Source organism: Bos mutus, chromosome 25, assembly GCF_027580195.1.
Source record: "Bos mutus isolate GX-2022 chromosome 25, NWIPB_WYAK_1.1, whole genome shotgun sequence".
Classification (NCBI taxonomy): Eukaryota; Metazoa; Chordata; class Mammalia; order Artiodactyla; family Bovidae; genus Bos; species Bos mutus.
Window position 1 is genome coordinate 21,820,712 of NC_091641.1, and position 16,828 is coordinate 21,837,539.

Genomic DNA, 16,828 nt, shown 5'->3' on the forward strand with positions numbered 1-16,828 from the left:
GCAAGCCAGGGTGAGAGTCGACAGCAAGCAGGAAGGCGGCTCCTTCGGACTACACCCCAGCGTGCACCCTCCCCCTCCCTGCTCATCAAAAGGAAGGGGGCTCCTGCTGAGGCCAGACCATGAGTCACCCCGCTGAAAATGCCACCTCCTCTGGCCTTGACCTTCCTATGCTCAAATTCACTCTATGCTTCATTTAAATATTAATTTGTTATTAAATCAACCTTAAAGCATGGCAGAAGGAAATTTTGTTCACTCATAACTCCACCACATTCCTGTAGCATCTATATTTTTTTTGTGACCTTGAACTCTACATCCTGTCTATATGGCCGCTTTTCTTTTATGAAATATCCAGGGAAGCTTTATGATAATATATAAATGTGTAAAAATAATTCTCAACAGTAAAAGTCTCCTGAAAACTCTACCTCAAAAAAAGTACTATGGTTAGTAATTGGGTGTTTATGTTTCCAAAATTTATTATGCCTATATAAATAAACTATGGTATCTAGTCTTTACATAGGTGTAACATGAACAGAAATGCAACTTTCTGCTCTATTTTAAATTTTTCATTTAAAATTATGTCTTACAAGTTTTCACGTTTTGTGATTCCCTTATTTTTATAACATGCCTGTCCAGTTATAGTCAAGTGTGTTTCCCAACTGCTTTCAGTAAAGAAGGTGATCAATTTATCTGTTGTAACGTGACCTCTATACAAAAAAAAAAAACAAAAACAAAAACAGAACGGTTTGTGTTTTGACACCTGAATTTGCATGAACCACATAGTCATGTCAGAGGCGTGTACGCAAGTATTCCAGATGGCCACTGGGGGGCAGCAGAGTAAAGTGAAAGAGACAGCTATCACAGCTGGTTTTCTCCAGACTCAGCAGCTCCCCTCCCCTAGAGATCAGCTTCCACATCTGCAAAAGGCCTACAGCAGTGGCTCCCAACGTGTGGGGCTTAACCAGTAGTTTCAGCATCACCTGGAGAGTTGTTGGAAATGCAACATCTCAGGTTCCACCCCAGCCCTCCTGAGTCAGGTGTTTATTAAGCTGTTTCTAACAAGCCCTCCAGCTGATTCTGATGCACCCTCAGGGTAAGAACTATTGATCCAAATGAGCCAAAGGGTTCTCTCATATCTAATTGCACCCAACTTTCTTCTTGGTCACAACTGTCCCTGTGGCCCTAAATTACACCTATTTTCTTATTTTTGCTTGAGCTTACTTGGGAAGGATTCTTTTCCTGGAAAACAAAAATATGCACTGACCAACAAAATGCCTATAGTGTCAAATGCCAAATGGGACTGAGGATTTGGTGATGTGTGAAAAACTGATGTGGAATAACTGATGATGTTACCAAAATTTTCTTGAATATTGCTCTCATGTCATCTTTCCCATTTAGAAAATGAGAAACAACAAAAAGAAGTGAGAAAGGGGCTTCCCTGGTGGCTCAGTGGTAAAGAATCCTCCTACCAATGCAGGAGACTAGGGTTCAATCCCTGGTCGGGGCAGATCCTACACGCTGCAGAGCAACTAAGCCCATGTGCTACAACTACTGAGCTTTGCTCTAGAGCCTGGCAGCCGCAACTTCTGAGCCCACAGGCCTAGAACCCGTCCTCCACAACAAGAGAGCCACAGCTATGAGAAGCCTGCACATCACAACTAGAGAGAAAGCCCATTCAGCAATAAAGGCCCAGCATGGCCATAAACAAATAAAATCTTTTTAAAAAAAGGAAGAAGTGAGAGGAGCCAGGCAGAATTAAGACTTCAAGGGAAGAAAGGAGAGAAAGAGATGGAGTCAGGAGGGAAATGAGATAGTCCCCATGTCCCAATTTGCCCAAAATCTTGGTCTAGGAATTCAGTAACCCCCCTGGCTACATCGGAATCATCTGAGTAGCTTTGAAGACCTACCATACCCAGGCCAAACCCCAGACCAATAACTTGAGAATCTCTGAGGGCAGAGCCTGGGGAAGGGACATGACACTAGTAGAACCAGATTTGAGTTCTTTTATTTCCTCTCTATTCCAAGCACAGTCACCAGCCAAGCAGCTTCAACATCGCCTGGAAGCTTGATAGAAACGCAGAGTCTCAGGCCCCACCCAGACCTTAAATCTGCATTTAAGATCCCCAAATAACCTCACGCACATTCAAGTCTGAGGTGGACACTCTGATTGAACTTTGATCTATTCAAGCTTGTCCTACAGTTTTTTGTTGTTTCTCCCTACTTTAAGCTCATCCCGGTGTTTCTGCTGTGGCTGGACTTAGATCTGATTCACACTTTCTTGCAAAGGGCAGACAAGACTATTCTTCCCATTTCTCTGGCTAGTGAAACTGAGGCCAAGGGTGCGGGGCCTCACAGCACTTCTGCACCTTCTGAACACCAGCCTGGAAGCCCCTCAGGTGGCTGCATTTGATCATCTGGTGAAGGAGGACTTGGGCCACAGCAGCGTCCAGCAGCTCCAGGTCATCGTAGAAACAAACCAGCAGCCCCAGCCTGCGTGAAAAGATAAGGGATGCTGGTGGAGGGCGGAGGAGGAGGGGGGCCACAACCAAGACTCCACTCCAGTTAGAACCAAGAGGTCACAATCATAGCAGCTGCTGAGCACCAGGAACCGTGTTGAGCCCTTTATATCTCATCACAACCCTGCAAGGTGAGTGCTCTCATTAGCCCCATTTCACAGAAGGGTAAACTGAGACTCAGACAGATTAAGGCTAGTGGTGATGGGCCTTAAATCTAGATCCATCCAACTACGCTGTCTCTCCTCCTGGGGCTTTAAGGGATACAAGGAAAGCATTCCTTATCCACACAGAGATAAGAGATTTGCCCACCCTGAAGGCAGAAGTTTATTTCCAGGATGCTCTACAACCAACACCTCTAGATGATGAGGCTTCAAAAGAAAATAAAAAGACAGAAGTCAGAACACTGTAGGAGCAGAGATGAGATCTGAACCCTGGTCTAGCTGGAAGCACTGCATCTATTGCTTAAGAACATAACTTCACCCCCAACTGGAATTTGAAGCTCAGCTCTGTGAGACATCTGACCTCCAGCAAGTTACTTCTCTGCAAGCTACACACGTTGTGCAGCGCACACTCTACTATAACCCTGCCTCTCTAAGTGTTTAATGGGGAGGTTTCCTTTGCCCATCATAGCACGTCATAATAAATATGATGAATGAAGGAATGAGGAGTACTGTGGGAGTTAAATGAGAAGATGCATACCAACTGATTAGCATACTTCCTGGTAGATGCTGAGCATTTATTCTGAAATGGATGCTCTTAGCATTAGAATGGAATCTACTTGACTTAGCATGGTTGGAGCACCTAGTTGACCATGATCAAACACTGACACTCTCAGACATGTCCCCAGGAAAGCAACCAGCCCAGGGAAAGGATTTTAAAGTGTGTCTAAAGAGAAAAAAAAATACTCAGAGGAAGTGAAGACCAAATATTAATAACCATGTTAAGAATAACTAATCTTTATTGAGCACTTTCTATGTGCAAATGTGCTTAATCCTTACAAGGGTCTTAATGAAATAGGCAGCTTATTAGCTCCCATTTCACAGATGGGGAAGTAGAGACACAGGGAGGTGCAGATCACACAACCTGTAAGTGGCAGAGCCAGGATCAAACCCAGGACTTCTGGCTCCAGGCCCCATGTTCTTAATCACTAAACTATTTTTTGTGTAAGATTGAAGGCGGGAGGAGAAGGGGACAACAGAGGATGAGATGGTTCGATGGCATCACCGACTCGATGGACGTGAGTTCGAGTAAACTCCGGGAGGCCTGGCGTGCTGCTGTCCATGGGGTCGCAAAGAGTCAGACACGACTGAGCAACTGACTAAACTGACTAGAAAATATAGGGCCCATGCTATTGAGTGAAAATTACTAAGGACAGGGGAAGAGGGTGTAAGAGTTTTAAATGAGAATATTCTCTGCAAGTGACTTTGGAAAATGTAAGGTCATGTGATGCTGTCAGAGGAAGGTCTGTGACAGTAAGACCCTGGGAGATGGAGAAAGGATGGTGAACGGTGCCCACCACCCCTCCTCACTGCACAATTACCCCCCACATTCAAACCCTTTCTGGGGTCACCAGGTACACAGCTCCTGGCCCTTCCCTGCTGGAAATGGTTCCAGTTCCTGGGGATCAGGTTACAATCACTAAATTCTAGAGCTGACCTCACTCCAGGGCTCCCTGCCTGAGGGTCTAGGATACAACAGGTTCACAAATATGAGGCCCGTGAGCTAGCTATTTCCAATACTCGACCTAACCAATTATAAATGACACATTTACAACTTGGAATGGAGGGAATACCAAGAATGTAAAAAGTTCCATTTCTGTGCTTAGAGCTGGAATCTTAGCACTTGATAGATAAGGCTGTATAAAATGTTAGCACATAGGAGATGCCTTCAAAGCATTTTGTTTTCTTCTCCACTTCATAACCTCTTTAAAGGGATCTCTTTGGGGAAACACCTCCCTCACATGCACAGAGATGTGGGACGATTCAAAGAGATGGATCAGCCACTTCCCTCCCCCTCCCCGGCTCTTTTGCTGCTCAGAGGAAGCTGATGCTTAGATGGGAAACAGCTCCGGGGGCCCGGCACCCACGCCCCTTGCCTGTGGATGGTAGAGGTATTCCTCATGTCAAAGTTGGAGGAGCTGATCCTCTCCAGAAACGCCTGGGCCAGTTCAGGTGTGACGTCATAAACCGTGTCCAGCTGCTTGGTGGCGTTGTCATAGCTGATAAACAGCCCAATCTGGTGGAGGAGGCCAGGAAGATCAGTGAGGGGCTGCAGGAGCCCTGTGAAGTCCCGCCCCGGTGGCCTGTGCTGCGCCCCACCCCCAGACACCTGGAGATGCCCATTCCTCATTTTCATTGATTTCTTTTTTTTTTTTTCTGTAATAGTTTATTACAAGATATTGAATATAGTTCCCTGTGCTATACAGTAGGACCTTGTGGTTTATCTTTTTTATATATAGAGGCATGGATCTGCTAATCCCAAACTCCTAATCCATCGATCCCTCATCCCATTTCCTCTTTGGTAACTGTAAGTGATGTTGATTTCCTAATGGTCTGTAACTGCTGCTTCAGTTTCTTCTACAATCCAACTGTTATTTAGGAAAGTTTTCCTTTTTTAATATATGAGCAGTTGAACTTTTTTCAAGCTAATATTTGCACATTTATTTCTAGATTTGTTTTATTGAGGTCAGAGAATGTGGTCCACAGATTGTTTGCTTTGGGGAATCAGAATTTTTTTAATAGATAAATCAGTTTGCAAATGACCCACAGGTAATTTAAAAAAAGAATGTGTGTTCTCTTTGTAAGATATAAAGTTGGATATATGTATACAATATGTATGTAAATACCTGTTTACATAATATTTAACACACATTTATTATGTAAATATATACATAATGCATTCAAGTTTATTAAATATACTCTTCAGGTTCTTTCTATTATTGTTCACTTTTTGCCTGTGTGTCCCAGAGTGTCGCACTGAGGTCTCCTATATTTTGAGGCACTGTTACTCTTCGCTTAAAGATTTCATAAAGCTGTCTCTCCCTCACAGATTGTGGTCTTCATCCATAAGAAATTCCCTCTGAGTGTTGGTACCCTGTGGCTTCACCTCCCTTCTCCACATGTTTAGAAGATGAAGAAATGTTGAGAACAGCCCCTGGATCTCAAGAAGTCCCTGCTAGGGGGCCCAGCTTCCTGAGAATTTAACCTCTATCGACTTTCTGAAATTCACTCTACTTTGAAAAAGTAAAATGGAGGTCTAATCCATTTTATAACTGAGGGTTATGAGACTGAGAGACATCTGTAATATTCCCAGCCTGTCAGGTAAAAAGAAGAACCTAGGGACTTCCCTCATGGTCCAGTGGCTAAGACTCCATGATCCCAATGCAGGGGGCTCAGGTTCAAAACCTGGTCAGGGAACTAGATCCACGTGCCACAACTGAGGATCCTCCATACTGCAACCAAGACCTGGTACAGCCAAATTAGGAAATAATTTTTTTTAAAGAAAGAGGAACCTAGTTCTGCCTCTGGTTTCATAATAACCAGACACGGTTGGGTGAGTCAGTTCTTGAACAGGCCAGTCATTTGCTGCAAACACTTCTTTCACTGGCCAGGATAAAGTTAGGGCACACAGGGTAAAAACTGGTGGCAACCCCCACACTCTTTTTGTGTGTGTGTGTGTGTGTGTGTGTGTAATAAAGTTTTATTAAAGTATAAAGGAGATAGAGAAAGCTTCTGACATAGGCATCAGAAGCGGGTAGAAAGAGTACCCGCCTGCTAGTCTTCAGCTGGATGTTATATAGTCACTAGCAGTCTGATAATGAAACAAAGGAATGTCTTAAAATTCAGAATGGCACTAGGCCCCTCACCCATAAGATGCATTTTGGGATAGTCTTGGCACCAAATGGTTTATCCTGGGCCATAAAATGATTAACTTGAATCTTGAAGAAGGGCACTCTTTATGAAAGCCTCCCTGGCGGCAGCATTCCTTGGAGGCTGAGTTCTAGAATCATGCCTCCCAAGGGATTTTAGTATCATCAGACCAACATCAGGAAAAGGAGAGTAATTCCTGAGCAGTGAGTTAAGCACCATGAATATGTACACTTCTCACTGTAAACTTTAAAGTCCAATCATCGCTCATGCTGAAGTAGCTATCAATAGAAGTAGCCATAAATAGAAGCAACAATTGATCCATGTTGCTTTTGACTTGGGTTTGTGCTTCCAATGACTGTAAACTCTATAGCTACGATCCTTGGCATTTCTTGAGTTCAAAAATACCCTTAAATGACCTTTGGTTCATAGCCAGCCTTCTCTTTAGATCATGTTGTTGACATTAGAACTGTCTTAGCTGTCCACAATTCTTTTTGTTTTCTTAGCTCTTCTATACTAGAACACAATCCAGCAACTGACTGCTTGAGGCCTTATTCAAGGAGTTTTCTTTAGATGCTCAAGTTATATTGAGCTAAGGTGAGTGGTCAATTTCCAGGGCACCTCGACTGGCTGGCTGAACATGAGAGGTTTAGAACACACCTTTGTGTACATGCTAAGTCGATTCAGTCGTGTCCGACTCTTTGTGATTTAATGGACTATAGCCCGCCAGGCTCCTCTGTCCATGGGATTCTCCAGGCAAGAATACTGGAGTGGGTTGCATCGCCCTCCCCTCCAGGGGATCTTCCCAACCCAGGGATCGAACCCACGTCTCTTAGGTCTCCTGCATTGGCAGGCAGGTTCTTTACCACTAGCGCTTAGGAAGTCCAGAACACACCTTACTTCAGATGTGTTGGTGATGGAGACATGTAAATGTATTTTTCAAACTTACTTCCATAGGACTAATTCTCATAATTTCTTCAAAGGGTAGGTGAACCATGTATCTGCCCAAAATCCATAAGTTTTCTGCACTAACCCATGAAAAAGAATCATCTGCAAAAAAGACAAAACACAGATTAAAAAGTAAATAAATAAAAGCCTATGCACTGGCAAATGATTGTCAAAAATATCTTTGATATCAGGACCTCTTTTTGCATCCATTAATTCATTCAACAGCCAATTTTTGAGAGCCCTCTGCTTATGAGATGCTACACTATACATAGGCAGGGACGGATATCCACCACTTCATTATTCATAGTGCGGCTCCTTGGACCAGCAGCCTCAGCACCACTTAGGAACTAGTCAGACATGCAGATTATTTTGTAATACTAAGACCACAAAATATAGTTTCATTTTTAGTTACTAACTTGAAATATATTTGATTATTTTATTACTGCCAGTAACAAATCTTATCTTCCTTATTGATTATCACTGAGTACATGAGCCAACCCAAACTATTTGCCCTTTCTTGAATGCACCCCTAATGGTCTCCAAATCTTTCCTCTCTTGGGACTTTCCCAACAGCCAGACTGCCTTTCCCCTAACCCTTCTGCTTCCAAACCCAACCTTAAAAACTGAGCTCAAATATTTCCTCTTCCTTGAAGCCCTCTCTCATCTCCTCAGCCAGCAGTATAATTTCTCTCTTCTCTGAATTCCCAGAGAACTTTATCACTCTGTTCAGACATTTGAAATTCCCCATCAGCAAAATGTCAGTGGGATTTTAGGAACAATCCTGGCCAGGATCCAAATTCAAATTTCAGTGAACTGGGACTTCTCTGGTGGTCCAGTGGTTAAGAATTCACTTTTCAATGCAAAGGGCAAGGGTTCAATCGCTGGTTGGGGAACTAAGGCCCCCACAGGCTGTGAAAAGGTAAAAGTGAAAGTGTTAAGTCATTTAGTCTTGTCTGACTCTTTGTGACCCCATGGACTGTAACCCACCAGGCTCCTCTGTCCCTGGAATTCTCCAGGCAAGAATACTGGAGTAGGTAGCCATTCCCTTCTCCAAGAGATCTTCCCAACTGTGGGGTGTGGCCAAAAAAAAAATTTTTTTTAAGTTTCAGTGAACTAGAATTGGCTGCCATTGCCTAATCCTCCACCTCCAGTAAAAGATTTACAAAGTACAACATTGCGTTGGCAGCATTTGAGGGAAATGAAAAAAGCAGGGAGCATTTTTAGGGTGCCATGAATCAGCCACCAAAAGCTATTGCAAGAAGCCATGGGCAACGGCTGATGCCCAGAGGAGATGGTGAGGCCAGCTGATCTGTGGACCATATCACAAGAACCAGAGGGTGCCTCCCCAACCCAAGAATCACAGCTGTTGCTGTGAGCACGGGTAAACATCCTCTAGATGGGAACTCTGAACCCTGACTTGGTTATTAGAAGAAAGGGTGGCCCTGAAGGCGAGATAATTCTGGGGGGAAGCCACTAAATTCACCAAGAACTAAGCTGAGATGTCCATTTTTAATTCATTATTAAGCATGAACTATATTTCTGCAGATCAATGATCCCCAAACTCGGGATATTTTTGACACCCAAAGCATTTCCAGTTACCTCAAGGAGCTTCATGAAAAAGAAGTTTAAAGTCCAAATAGAATTCATTTTAATTCACTTTAGTTTAATAATGGGATTTTATTATTAACATAGGGATTTTATTATTAACATAGGGATTTTAGGAGAGTCTGTCCCTAATTACATTCTGGCAACAAGGACTTAAGGGAAGTCTACAGTCTAGAACTGTGGTGCTGGAGAAGACTCTTGAGAGTCCCATGGACAACAAGGAGATCAAACCAGTCAATCCTAAAGGAAATCAACCCTGAATATTCATTGGAAGGACTGATACTGAAGCTAAAACTCCAATACTATGGCCACCTGATGTGAAGAGTCGACACCCTGATGCTGGGAAAGATTGAGGGCAGGAGGAGAAGGGGTCAAAGGATAAGGATAAGGTCATTGGATGGCATCACCAACTCCATGGACATGAATTTGAGCAAACTGCAGGAGATAGTGAAGAACAGGGAAGCCTGGCATGCTGCAGACTATGGGGTCACAAAGACTTGAACATGACCTACCAACCGAACAGTAAGAATCTAGTGGGTGAGTTGAGTGAATTTCCCAGGTTACATAGTGTGAGATTCAGTTTCCCAGAGGTCACAATTATGCACCAGGCAGAGGGAATTCTGCTGAGCATGGAAGACATTTATTATTCCACTGTTTAATGCTTTTTTATACACAAATCTCAGAGATGAATTCCAGGAAAAGGACTGGCTGGCACTCCCTCCACTTCCACCCACTGGCTCTCTCTGTCTCCCCCATATACATAGGCTCACTTCCACCTCAGGGCCTTTTATCTGCTGCTTCCCCTGCCTGGAATACTTTTCCTCCAGAGCCTCACACGTCTGATTCCATTTCTCATTTTGGTTTCAAACCAAATGTCGCATGCGCAAAGAGCTCTTCTCTGACTCCTTAATCTGAGGGTCAGAAACTACAGCCTGTGGGCCAAACCCACCCAGCATCTCTTTTTGCACAGACTTCAGCTTGGCTTTTTCATTTTTTAATGGTTGCTGCTGCTACTGCTACTGCTAATTCGCTTCAGTAGTGTCCGACTCTGTGCAACCCCATAGACAGCAGCCCACCAGGCATCCCCGTCCGGGAAAATCAAAAGAAGAATATTTTGTGACACTTGAAAATTACATGAAATTCACATGTCAGTATCTGTAAATGAGGCTTTCTTCAGTTACAGCTACACCTACTTACTTGCTGTCTAAGGCTGTTTTTCTGTTACACCCACAAAGCCTAAAACATTTACTCTGGCCCTTTACAGAAAACTGTGGCCAAGTCCTGTTCTAGTCTAAAGCAGTAACCCTCTCCATGGCATTGATCGATTTTATTTTCTGCAGAGCTGTTACTCGTATCAGTATTCTCTCTCTCTCCCTCTATTCTTTTTATTTACTTGCCTAAAAGTTTTCTCCACCTTCTCACCCACAATAAAACTATAGCTCCGTAAAGCAAAGACCTGTCTTCTGTTCCTCTGTATCTCCAGTGGCTGACACATAGTAGGCTTTTTTTAAAATAAATGTGATTTTTAAAAAAATCACACCCTGTCGCATCCATTGGCCACACCCTATGGCATGTGCAATCTTCGTTCCCCGACCAAGAAATGAACCTGTGCCTCCTGCGCTGGAAGGTGGAATCCCAACCACCGGACCACCAGGTAAGTCCAATGGGCTCTTTTTAGGTGTTGAGTTTATTCTGTGTACATTACTAACATTAAAGATTCAACAAGTTGACATTACCTGTGAAACTGTTTGCATTACTAATCTGCATCGCTATTCTTGTCTTCTTTTTTTTTTTCAATTGTAGTAAAATACACATAACATAAAATTTACCATCTGAATCATTTTTAAGTACACAGTTCAGTGCCATTAAGTACATTCACTTTGCTGGGCAACCAGCACCACCATCCATTTCCAGAACTTTTTCATCTTGCAAAACTGGAACTCTGCACCCATTAAACAGCAACTCTGGGAATTCCCTGGTGGTCCAGTGGCTAGGACTCGGCACTGTCACTGCCGTGGGCCTGGGGTTCAATCCCTGCTCAGGGAACTAAGATCCCACAAGCCACTCGACACAGCCAATAAACAAAATGGAATAAATAAAATAAATAGTAACTCTCCATACTCTCCATTCCTTCCTCTCCCAACCCCTGGCAACCACCACTCTACTTTCCATCTCTATGAATTTGACTATTCCAGAAAATAGTAGGTTTTTAATAAACATCTGTTAGTACACCCATGGTTGATTCATGTCAATGTATGGCAAAAACCACTACAATATTGTAAAGGAATTAGCCTCCAATTAGAATTAATTAATTAATTTACAAAAAAAATAAACATCTGTCAAATAAATCCTGGCCTATTTCTGCTTTGGTTGCCAGGAAGCTTAGTGCTGAATTTCTGGGCTTTACTATCTAGATTTTCTTTAAAAGAACTATATTGTCCCATTTTGATACAGATTTTTAACACAGATTTTGAACTTGTAAACTTGTTATTATTTCCTAAGAACCTAGGACACATCTTTGATTCTAAGATACAGATGATTGTTACTTCAGAGACTTCAACATGTGAAAAATGCACTGATGAGATGGGGTATGTGTGTTTTCCCACAAGCCACATCACGTTCATTTTGGAAGCCTAGAGAGGTAAACGTCTTAAGCGACAATGAAATCAAATCCCTATTTATAGAGATGAAGCACCACCATGCTTAAGGATGGACTCCGCCTAAAAAGTGTTCCCACCTCAAGGCCTGGGCTCACCAGTCACATTGGAGGATGTCTTCAGAACCCCAGTCATCCAGCAGTAGACAGCTCTCTGGGCGTGGGCCGAGGTCTGGTCATAGAGATCTTTGAACAACGCAGACCTAAACGATGCAAACACGGGTATCAGTTAAGGAACAAACAGATGCAGGCCTGCAGGCAGGGTCCAAACAGCAAATGCACACAAAGCCGTCATCGGTTAAAAGCCTTTCCCACTCCCCTTGCTATCTGTAGCTATTTTCCATTTTCCTCTTTCCATCACATTTAAATATCTGCCAAAGACTGATCTCCATTTCCCAACCACCTGGTCATTTTTTTTTTAATAACAGTTTCATTAAGCTGTAATTTGTGTACCATACAATTTGTCCATTTAAAATACACAACTCAGTGATTTTCAATATATTCATGGACTTGTACAACCATCACTACAATCCATTTTAGAACCCATTTAGTGCCTCAAAAAGGAACCCTGTACTCTTATCTATCACCCCTGAATCTCCAGTGACCCCATCTCTTAGAAACCACTAATCTACTTTCTGTCTCTATAGATTTTCCTCTCCTGGATATTTCAGATAAATGCAGTCATACAATATGTCACACTTGTATCTGGCCTCTTTCACATGGCATGATGTTTTCAAGGTTCATGCACGTTGGGACATGTATCAGTACTTTGATGGTCAAATTGTATTCTGTTGTACAAATATACCAAATTTCCTTTATCTGCTCATCAGTTGGGCTATTTCCACCTTTTGCCTATTATGAATAATGCTGCTATAATTATTCATGTACAAGTGTTTATGTAACATGCTTCATTTTCCTTGGGTGTAGACCTAGAAGTGGAATTTCTAGGTCAAATCACAACTTTATACTTAGTCTTTTGAGGAACTGCCAGACTGCTTTCCAAAGTAGCTACACTGTTTTACTTTCTTACCAACAGTGTCTGAAGGTTCTGATTTCTCCACCTCCTTGTCAACACTTGTTAGTATCTGACATTTCAGTTTCAGACATCCTGTGGCTATAAAGTGTCTTGGTCACTTTTTAAGTCACGGTCATCTGGTTTCCCCACTGCCACATTACTCCCTGTGGCCCAAATCCCAAACGACCTCCTTGTCACCGCAGCCAGAAGTTCCATTTGGTCCAATCTGAGTTGACCTTTCAGCATTTGGCACTGATCACCCCTCTGGTTCATCCTGGCAAAACAGTTGAGTCTCTTCATCTCGGAAGACTTCGCTCAATTCCACCCACCACTGAAAATCAATTCACCAAATGAGCAATTCGCCAACCTTTCCTAAGATTAAGGTTGGTCCCTGCCACTCTCCCAGTCACTTCATATGTGAAGAGGCAAACTTTCAATCCATCGTAGGGTCTTCTCTCTGTATCTTTCTTTTCTTCTTTTTCTCCTCACCCTTCCTCCTCCTCCTCCTTCTTGTTTTTCTTCCTCTTTCTCCTCTTATTCCGGTTCTTCCTCTTCCTCTTCTTTCTCTCTTTCTCTTTCAGTTGTTGTTTTGATTTTCATAACAGCAGCGGGGGTGAAAGGGACAGGAGATAGCTATATTCAGTAATTCTGAAAAAATGGCAACCATCATTTAAGGGAAAGCTTGCCCATTTGTAACAATGCTCTATCGTGACCTAGGTCAAGTTATTCAATCTCACTGTGCCTCAGTTTTCCCATTTGAAAAATGGGAATGGGGTTAATGACATCATCCTCACAAGCAGAAAGGCAGAGTAAGAAGAAGGCAAAACTGAGGTTCAGGAGAACTGGCTTGAGTTCAGATTAAGTCAAGCCCTATGGGGTCACTTCAGGTATACCGTCCCCTTGTTGGGCCTCAGTTTCTTCATCTGGGAAAGAAGAGGTTGGATTAAATGATGCTCATCGGGAAACAGGAAATGGCATATTCTGGACTCCCCAGTGATGATGAGAACCCGCTGTCATGCAGTGTTATACCTGTATTGTTCTGTTGTCTTTCTCTCTGTAGGGCCTGAAATCTTTCCCCAGGCTCTTATTCAGGCTTTCTGTTTCTGTGCTGGACATCTGAGTTTTGACTGTCAAGCATCCACCCCCTCTCTTGTCATAACAGCACCTCAGTTTTTCTTGGGAAAATGATGTTTCTCTCACATCCATGTGGTTTGGGTGGAACTGTGAGCCACATGCAAGCCATTCATCTCACCAGATCCCATTGGCCACAGTCATCGGCTCAAGAATGGGCACATGACCTAGTCTGGACCAATGAGAATCAGGTCTAGGACTCTGCTTGGAACTGCTGGGAAAGTCCTCTGGACCAGGCACGCTGAGGAGGGGCCTGGAACTGCCCACATTCCGTTGTGGAGAGAGCTTGCCTGGGAGCAAGGCCAACGCAGAGGAGGGCAGAGCTGAGAGATTAAAAACCGAGGCGTTGCTGATGGTGTAATTTGAACTCCTGGATCCAACCGTGTTCGGTCAGTCTGCTGCCTCTCAAGGAGAAAGTCTCAATTTAGCGCTAGGGAGTCTTCAACACACACTCAGCTCCTTTTTTACCTGAGAACAGGTCCCAAGCTCAGAGCAACATATCCAGCTAAGATTTAATGACACTTTTAAAATTGCTGTTGTATTTATTTTTATGATTCCTTACATGACAGTGATTAAACAACAACAAATACAAATGATACTGGTTTCCCATTTACAGTAACTATACCATATTTACTTTTTAAAAATTTATTTAATTTTATTCAAGTATAGTTGATTTAAAATGTTACCTTAGTTTCAAGTGTACAGCAAAGTGATTCAGTTATACATACATATATATCTCTATTTTTTTCAGATTCATTCCCCTTATAGATTGTTACCAAATTTGAATCTAGTTCTCTGTGCTATACAGTAGGTCCTTGTTGGTTATTTCTTTTATATACAGCAGCATGTATCATTTTTTACTTTTAATATAGATATTTTAAGCAAATAGAATGAATCACTATTTTTTTTCTCTAATTTTATTTTATTTTTAAACTTTACATAATTGTATTAGTTTTGCCAAATATCAAAATGAATCCGCCACAGGTATACATGTGTTCCCCATCCCGAACCCTCCTCCCTCCTCCCTCCCCATACCATCCCTCTGGGCCGTCCCAGTGCACCAGCCCCAAGCATCCAGCATCATGCATCGAACCTGGACTTATTTTTTAAATACATGAAATAAATAATAATACAGGCAGTATACAAATATGGCAAAAATTATGAGGATGATACCAGAATGACTAAAACGTGGGAGACTGTTTTAATTGAGCCATCTCTAAGCTGAACTTGAATATTAACCTGTCCTCACCTGCCTTCTCCCCTCCCTCATGTGTTATCTCCTTGACCTCAGGATAGACTCTGAGGGGCAGTGAGTGGAGTCAGCGGGTTGCGGGGAGGATACTCACAGGTTCTTGAAGGCATCTTCACGCAGGTCGCGTGGGAGCATCTCTGTGATGTCCGGCTGGAGAAAGCGGCCTGAGGACCCCCTCAGCACCCTGCCCAGGATCTCCACACAGTCCAGGGGGTTCAGCACCTGGAAACACCTCTCCAGTGTGATGAGAAACAGGCTGCGGTTCACACCTGGGCTCTGCAAGGCTTGTTTCCGAACCTCTCCCAAGTCAATAATGATGTCGTCCAGCTCCTAAAGCAGTGACAGAAGTCAGCGTTGCCTCTCAATCTGGAAACACTGGGAGGGACCATGCTTAGCAGCAGAGGTGAAATTCAGGACCACTATTAAGCACTATGCTGCTATGTCAAATATGCTAGACTTTTCTGTCACCTGCAGAATACCTTGTCCTTCTCCAGATACATCATGACTGTCACACCTCAGGCCCTTGCTCTCGCTGGAATCCCCACCTCTTTGTCTCAGTGAATTCCAACTCATTCTTTCAGGTCAAGGTCAGTCATCACTGAATCAGTGAAGTCTTCTCTGATGTCCTACTTTGGTCAAATCAAACCTCCCTCCACTCTGGGCTTCCAAGAGCATCCTGAACCAAACTCCGTGATTAGAAATGCTTACCAACCTATCTTTCCTCCAAGCCAGTGGACCTCAACCCTGGCTGTACATAAGAACGACTAGGGAGGTGATTCGAGCACCACCATAGAGCCTGCTTTCACTGGGCTCTGGCGGAGCCCTGGCATCTGATTTCAGTGTATAGATGAGGCTGAGCCAGGAAAGTGCTGAGGCCCATACCATGTGCCCAGTGGGATTCCTGGTACGCAGAAGATGTTGAGAAATAACCTGATAGGATGAATGAATGAATCCTTTGGACCGCAGACCCCAGGAACACTGACAGAGTTTAAGCAAAATTTGACTGTTCACAACTCTGTCCTTCACCCAACATACCCTCCAAAAATAACCACAATTTACTGAGTATGGACTACATGCCAGGCACTGTGCCAAGCATGGAGCAGCCATGTATAGTCTCCTGTTATTCTCACAACAGTCTTATAGATTGAGACTCACAGGTCTGAGGGTCAGATATTCCTAGGTTCAAAACCCAGGCCCTTGACTTATATGTGTGTGTCCCTGCGTAAGTCACTTATCCTTTTTAAGTCTCGGTGTCTTCCTCTCGAATGAAGATAAAAATTAGTGCCTATCTCCTAGATTTACAAAAACCGAATGAGATTTAATGAATGGAGAGTGCTTGGTACCTAGTGAATGCTCAGCAAACATTACATGCTATAATTAACTCACTATCACAGGTGACAAGAAGCGAGATTAGACAACCTGCCCAAAGGCGCACAAAGCTGGGATCTGAAACAAGGGTACTGAATCCAAGCCCACTCATCTAACCATGTTTACAAGTTTCCTAACTTCCGCCATTGCCAACTGGGGCCTAACAGTGCAATGGTGACGAGTGTAACTTGGGGGTTCTGAGGCAGGGGTCTGTGGAGAGTGTTAGGGGTGGGGAGTGGAGGGAATTGCATCCTCCCTTTCACGGCTGTGGAACTGACCCCCACCGTCTCCTTCAAGGATGAACATAGGCAGCGAGCCAGCAAGGTGGCTTTGAACCAACAAGAAGCATTGATGTATCATCACTAAAAATCACAAACACTTTCATAACTCACTACCGTTGTTGCAAATGACTGGAAATCTCGCTTACACTCAACATTTCCTCAAAATTACAGAAGCTATTAGACCAACCACTAA

At 43.3% G+C, this 16,828-nt stretch overlaps 1 protein-coding gene and 1 non-coding gene across 2 annotated transcripts in view; one reads left to right on the top strand and one right to left on the bottom strand.

The window, feature by feature from the left end:
• The window catches only part of OTOA (otoancorin), a 79,795-nt gene that overhangs the window by 44,329 nt on the left and 18,638 nt on the right, over positions 1 to 16,828 (bottom strand). The window contains exons 8-12 of the mRNA XM_070362211.1: positions 15,081 to 15,316; positions 11,688 to 11,791; positions 7,329 to 7,429; positions 4,609 to 4,748; positions 2,364 to 2,487 (exon numbers count right to left, since the gene is read on the bottom strand). Of these exons, the coding sequence (XP_070218312.1) occupies positions 2,364 to 2,487; positions 4,609 to 4,748; positions 7,329 to 7,429; positions 11,688 to 11,791; positions 15,081 to 15,316 (705 nt within the window). The remainder of the gene's footprint in view (positions 1 to 2,363; positions 2,488 to 4,608; positions 4,749 to 7,328; positions 7,430 to 11,687; positions 11,792 to 15,080; positions 15,317 to 16,828) is intronic.
• TRNAD-GUC (transfer RNA aspartic acid (anticodon GUC)) lies at positions 10,905 to 10,978 on the top strand. The gene has a single exon. It is a non-coding gene; the product is annotated as a tRNA-Asp (tRNA).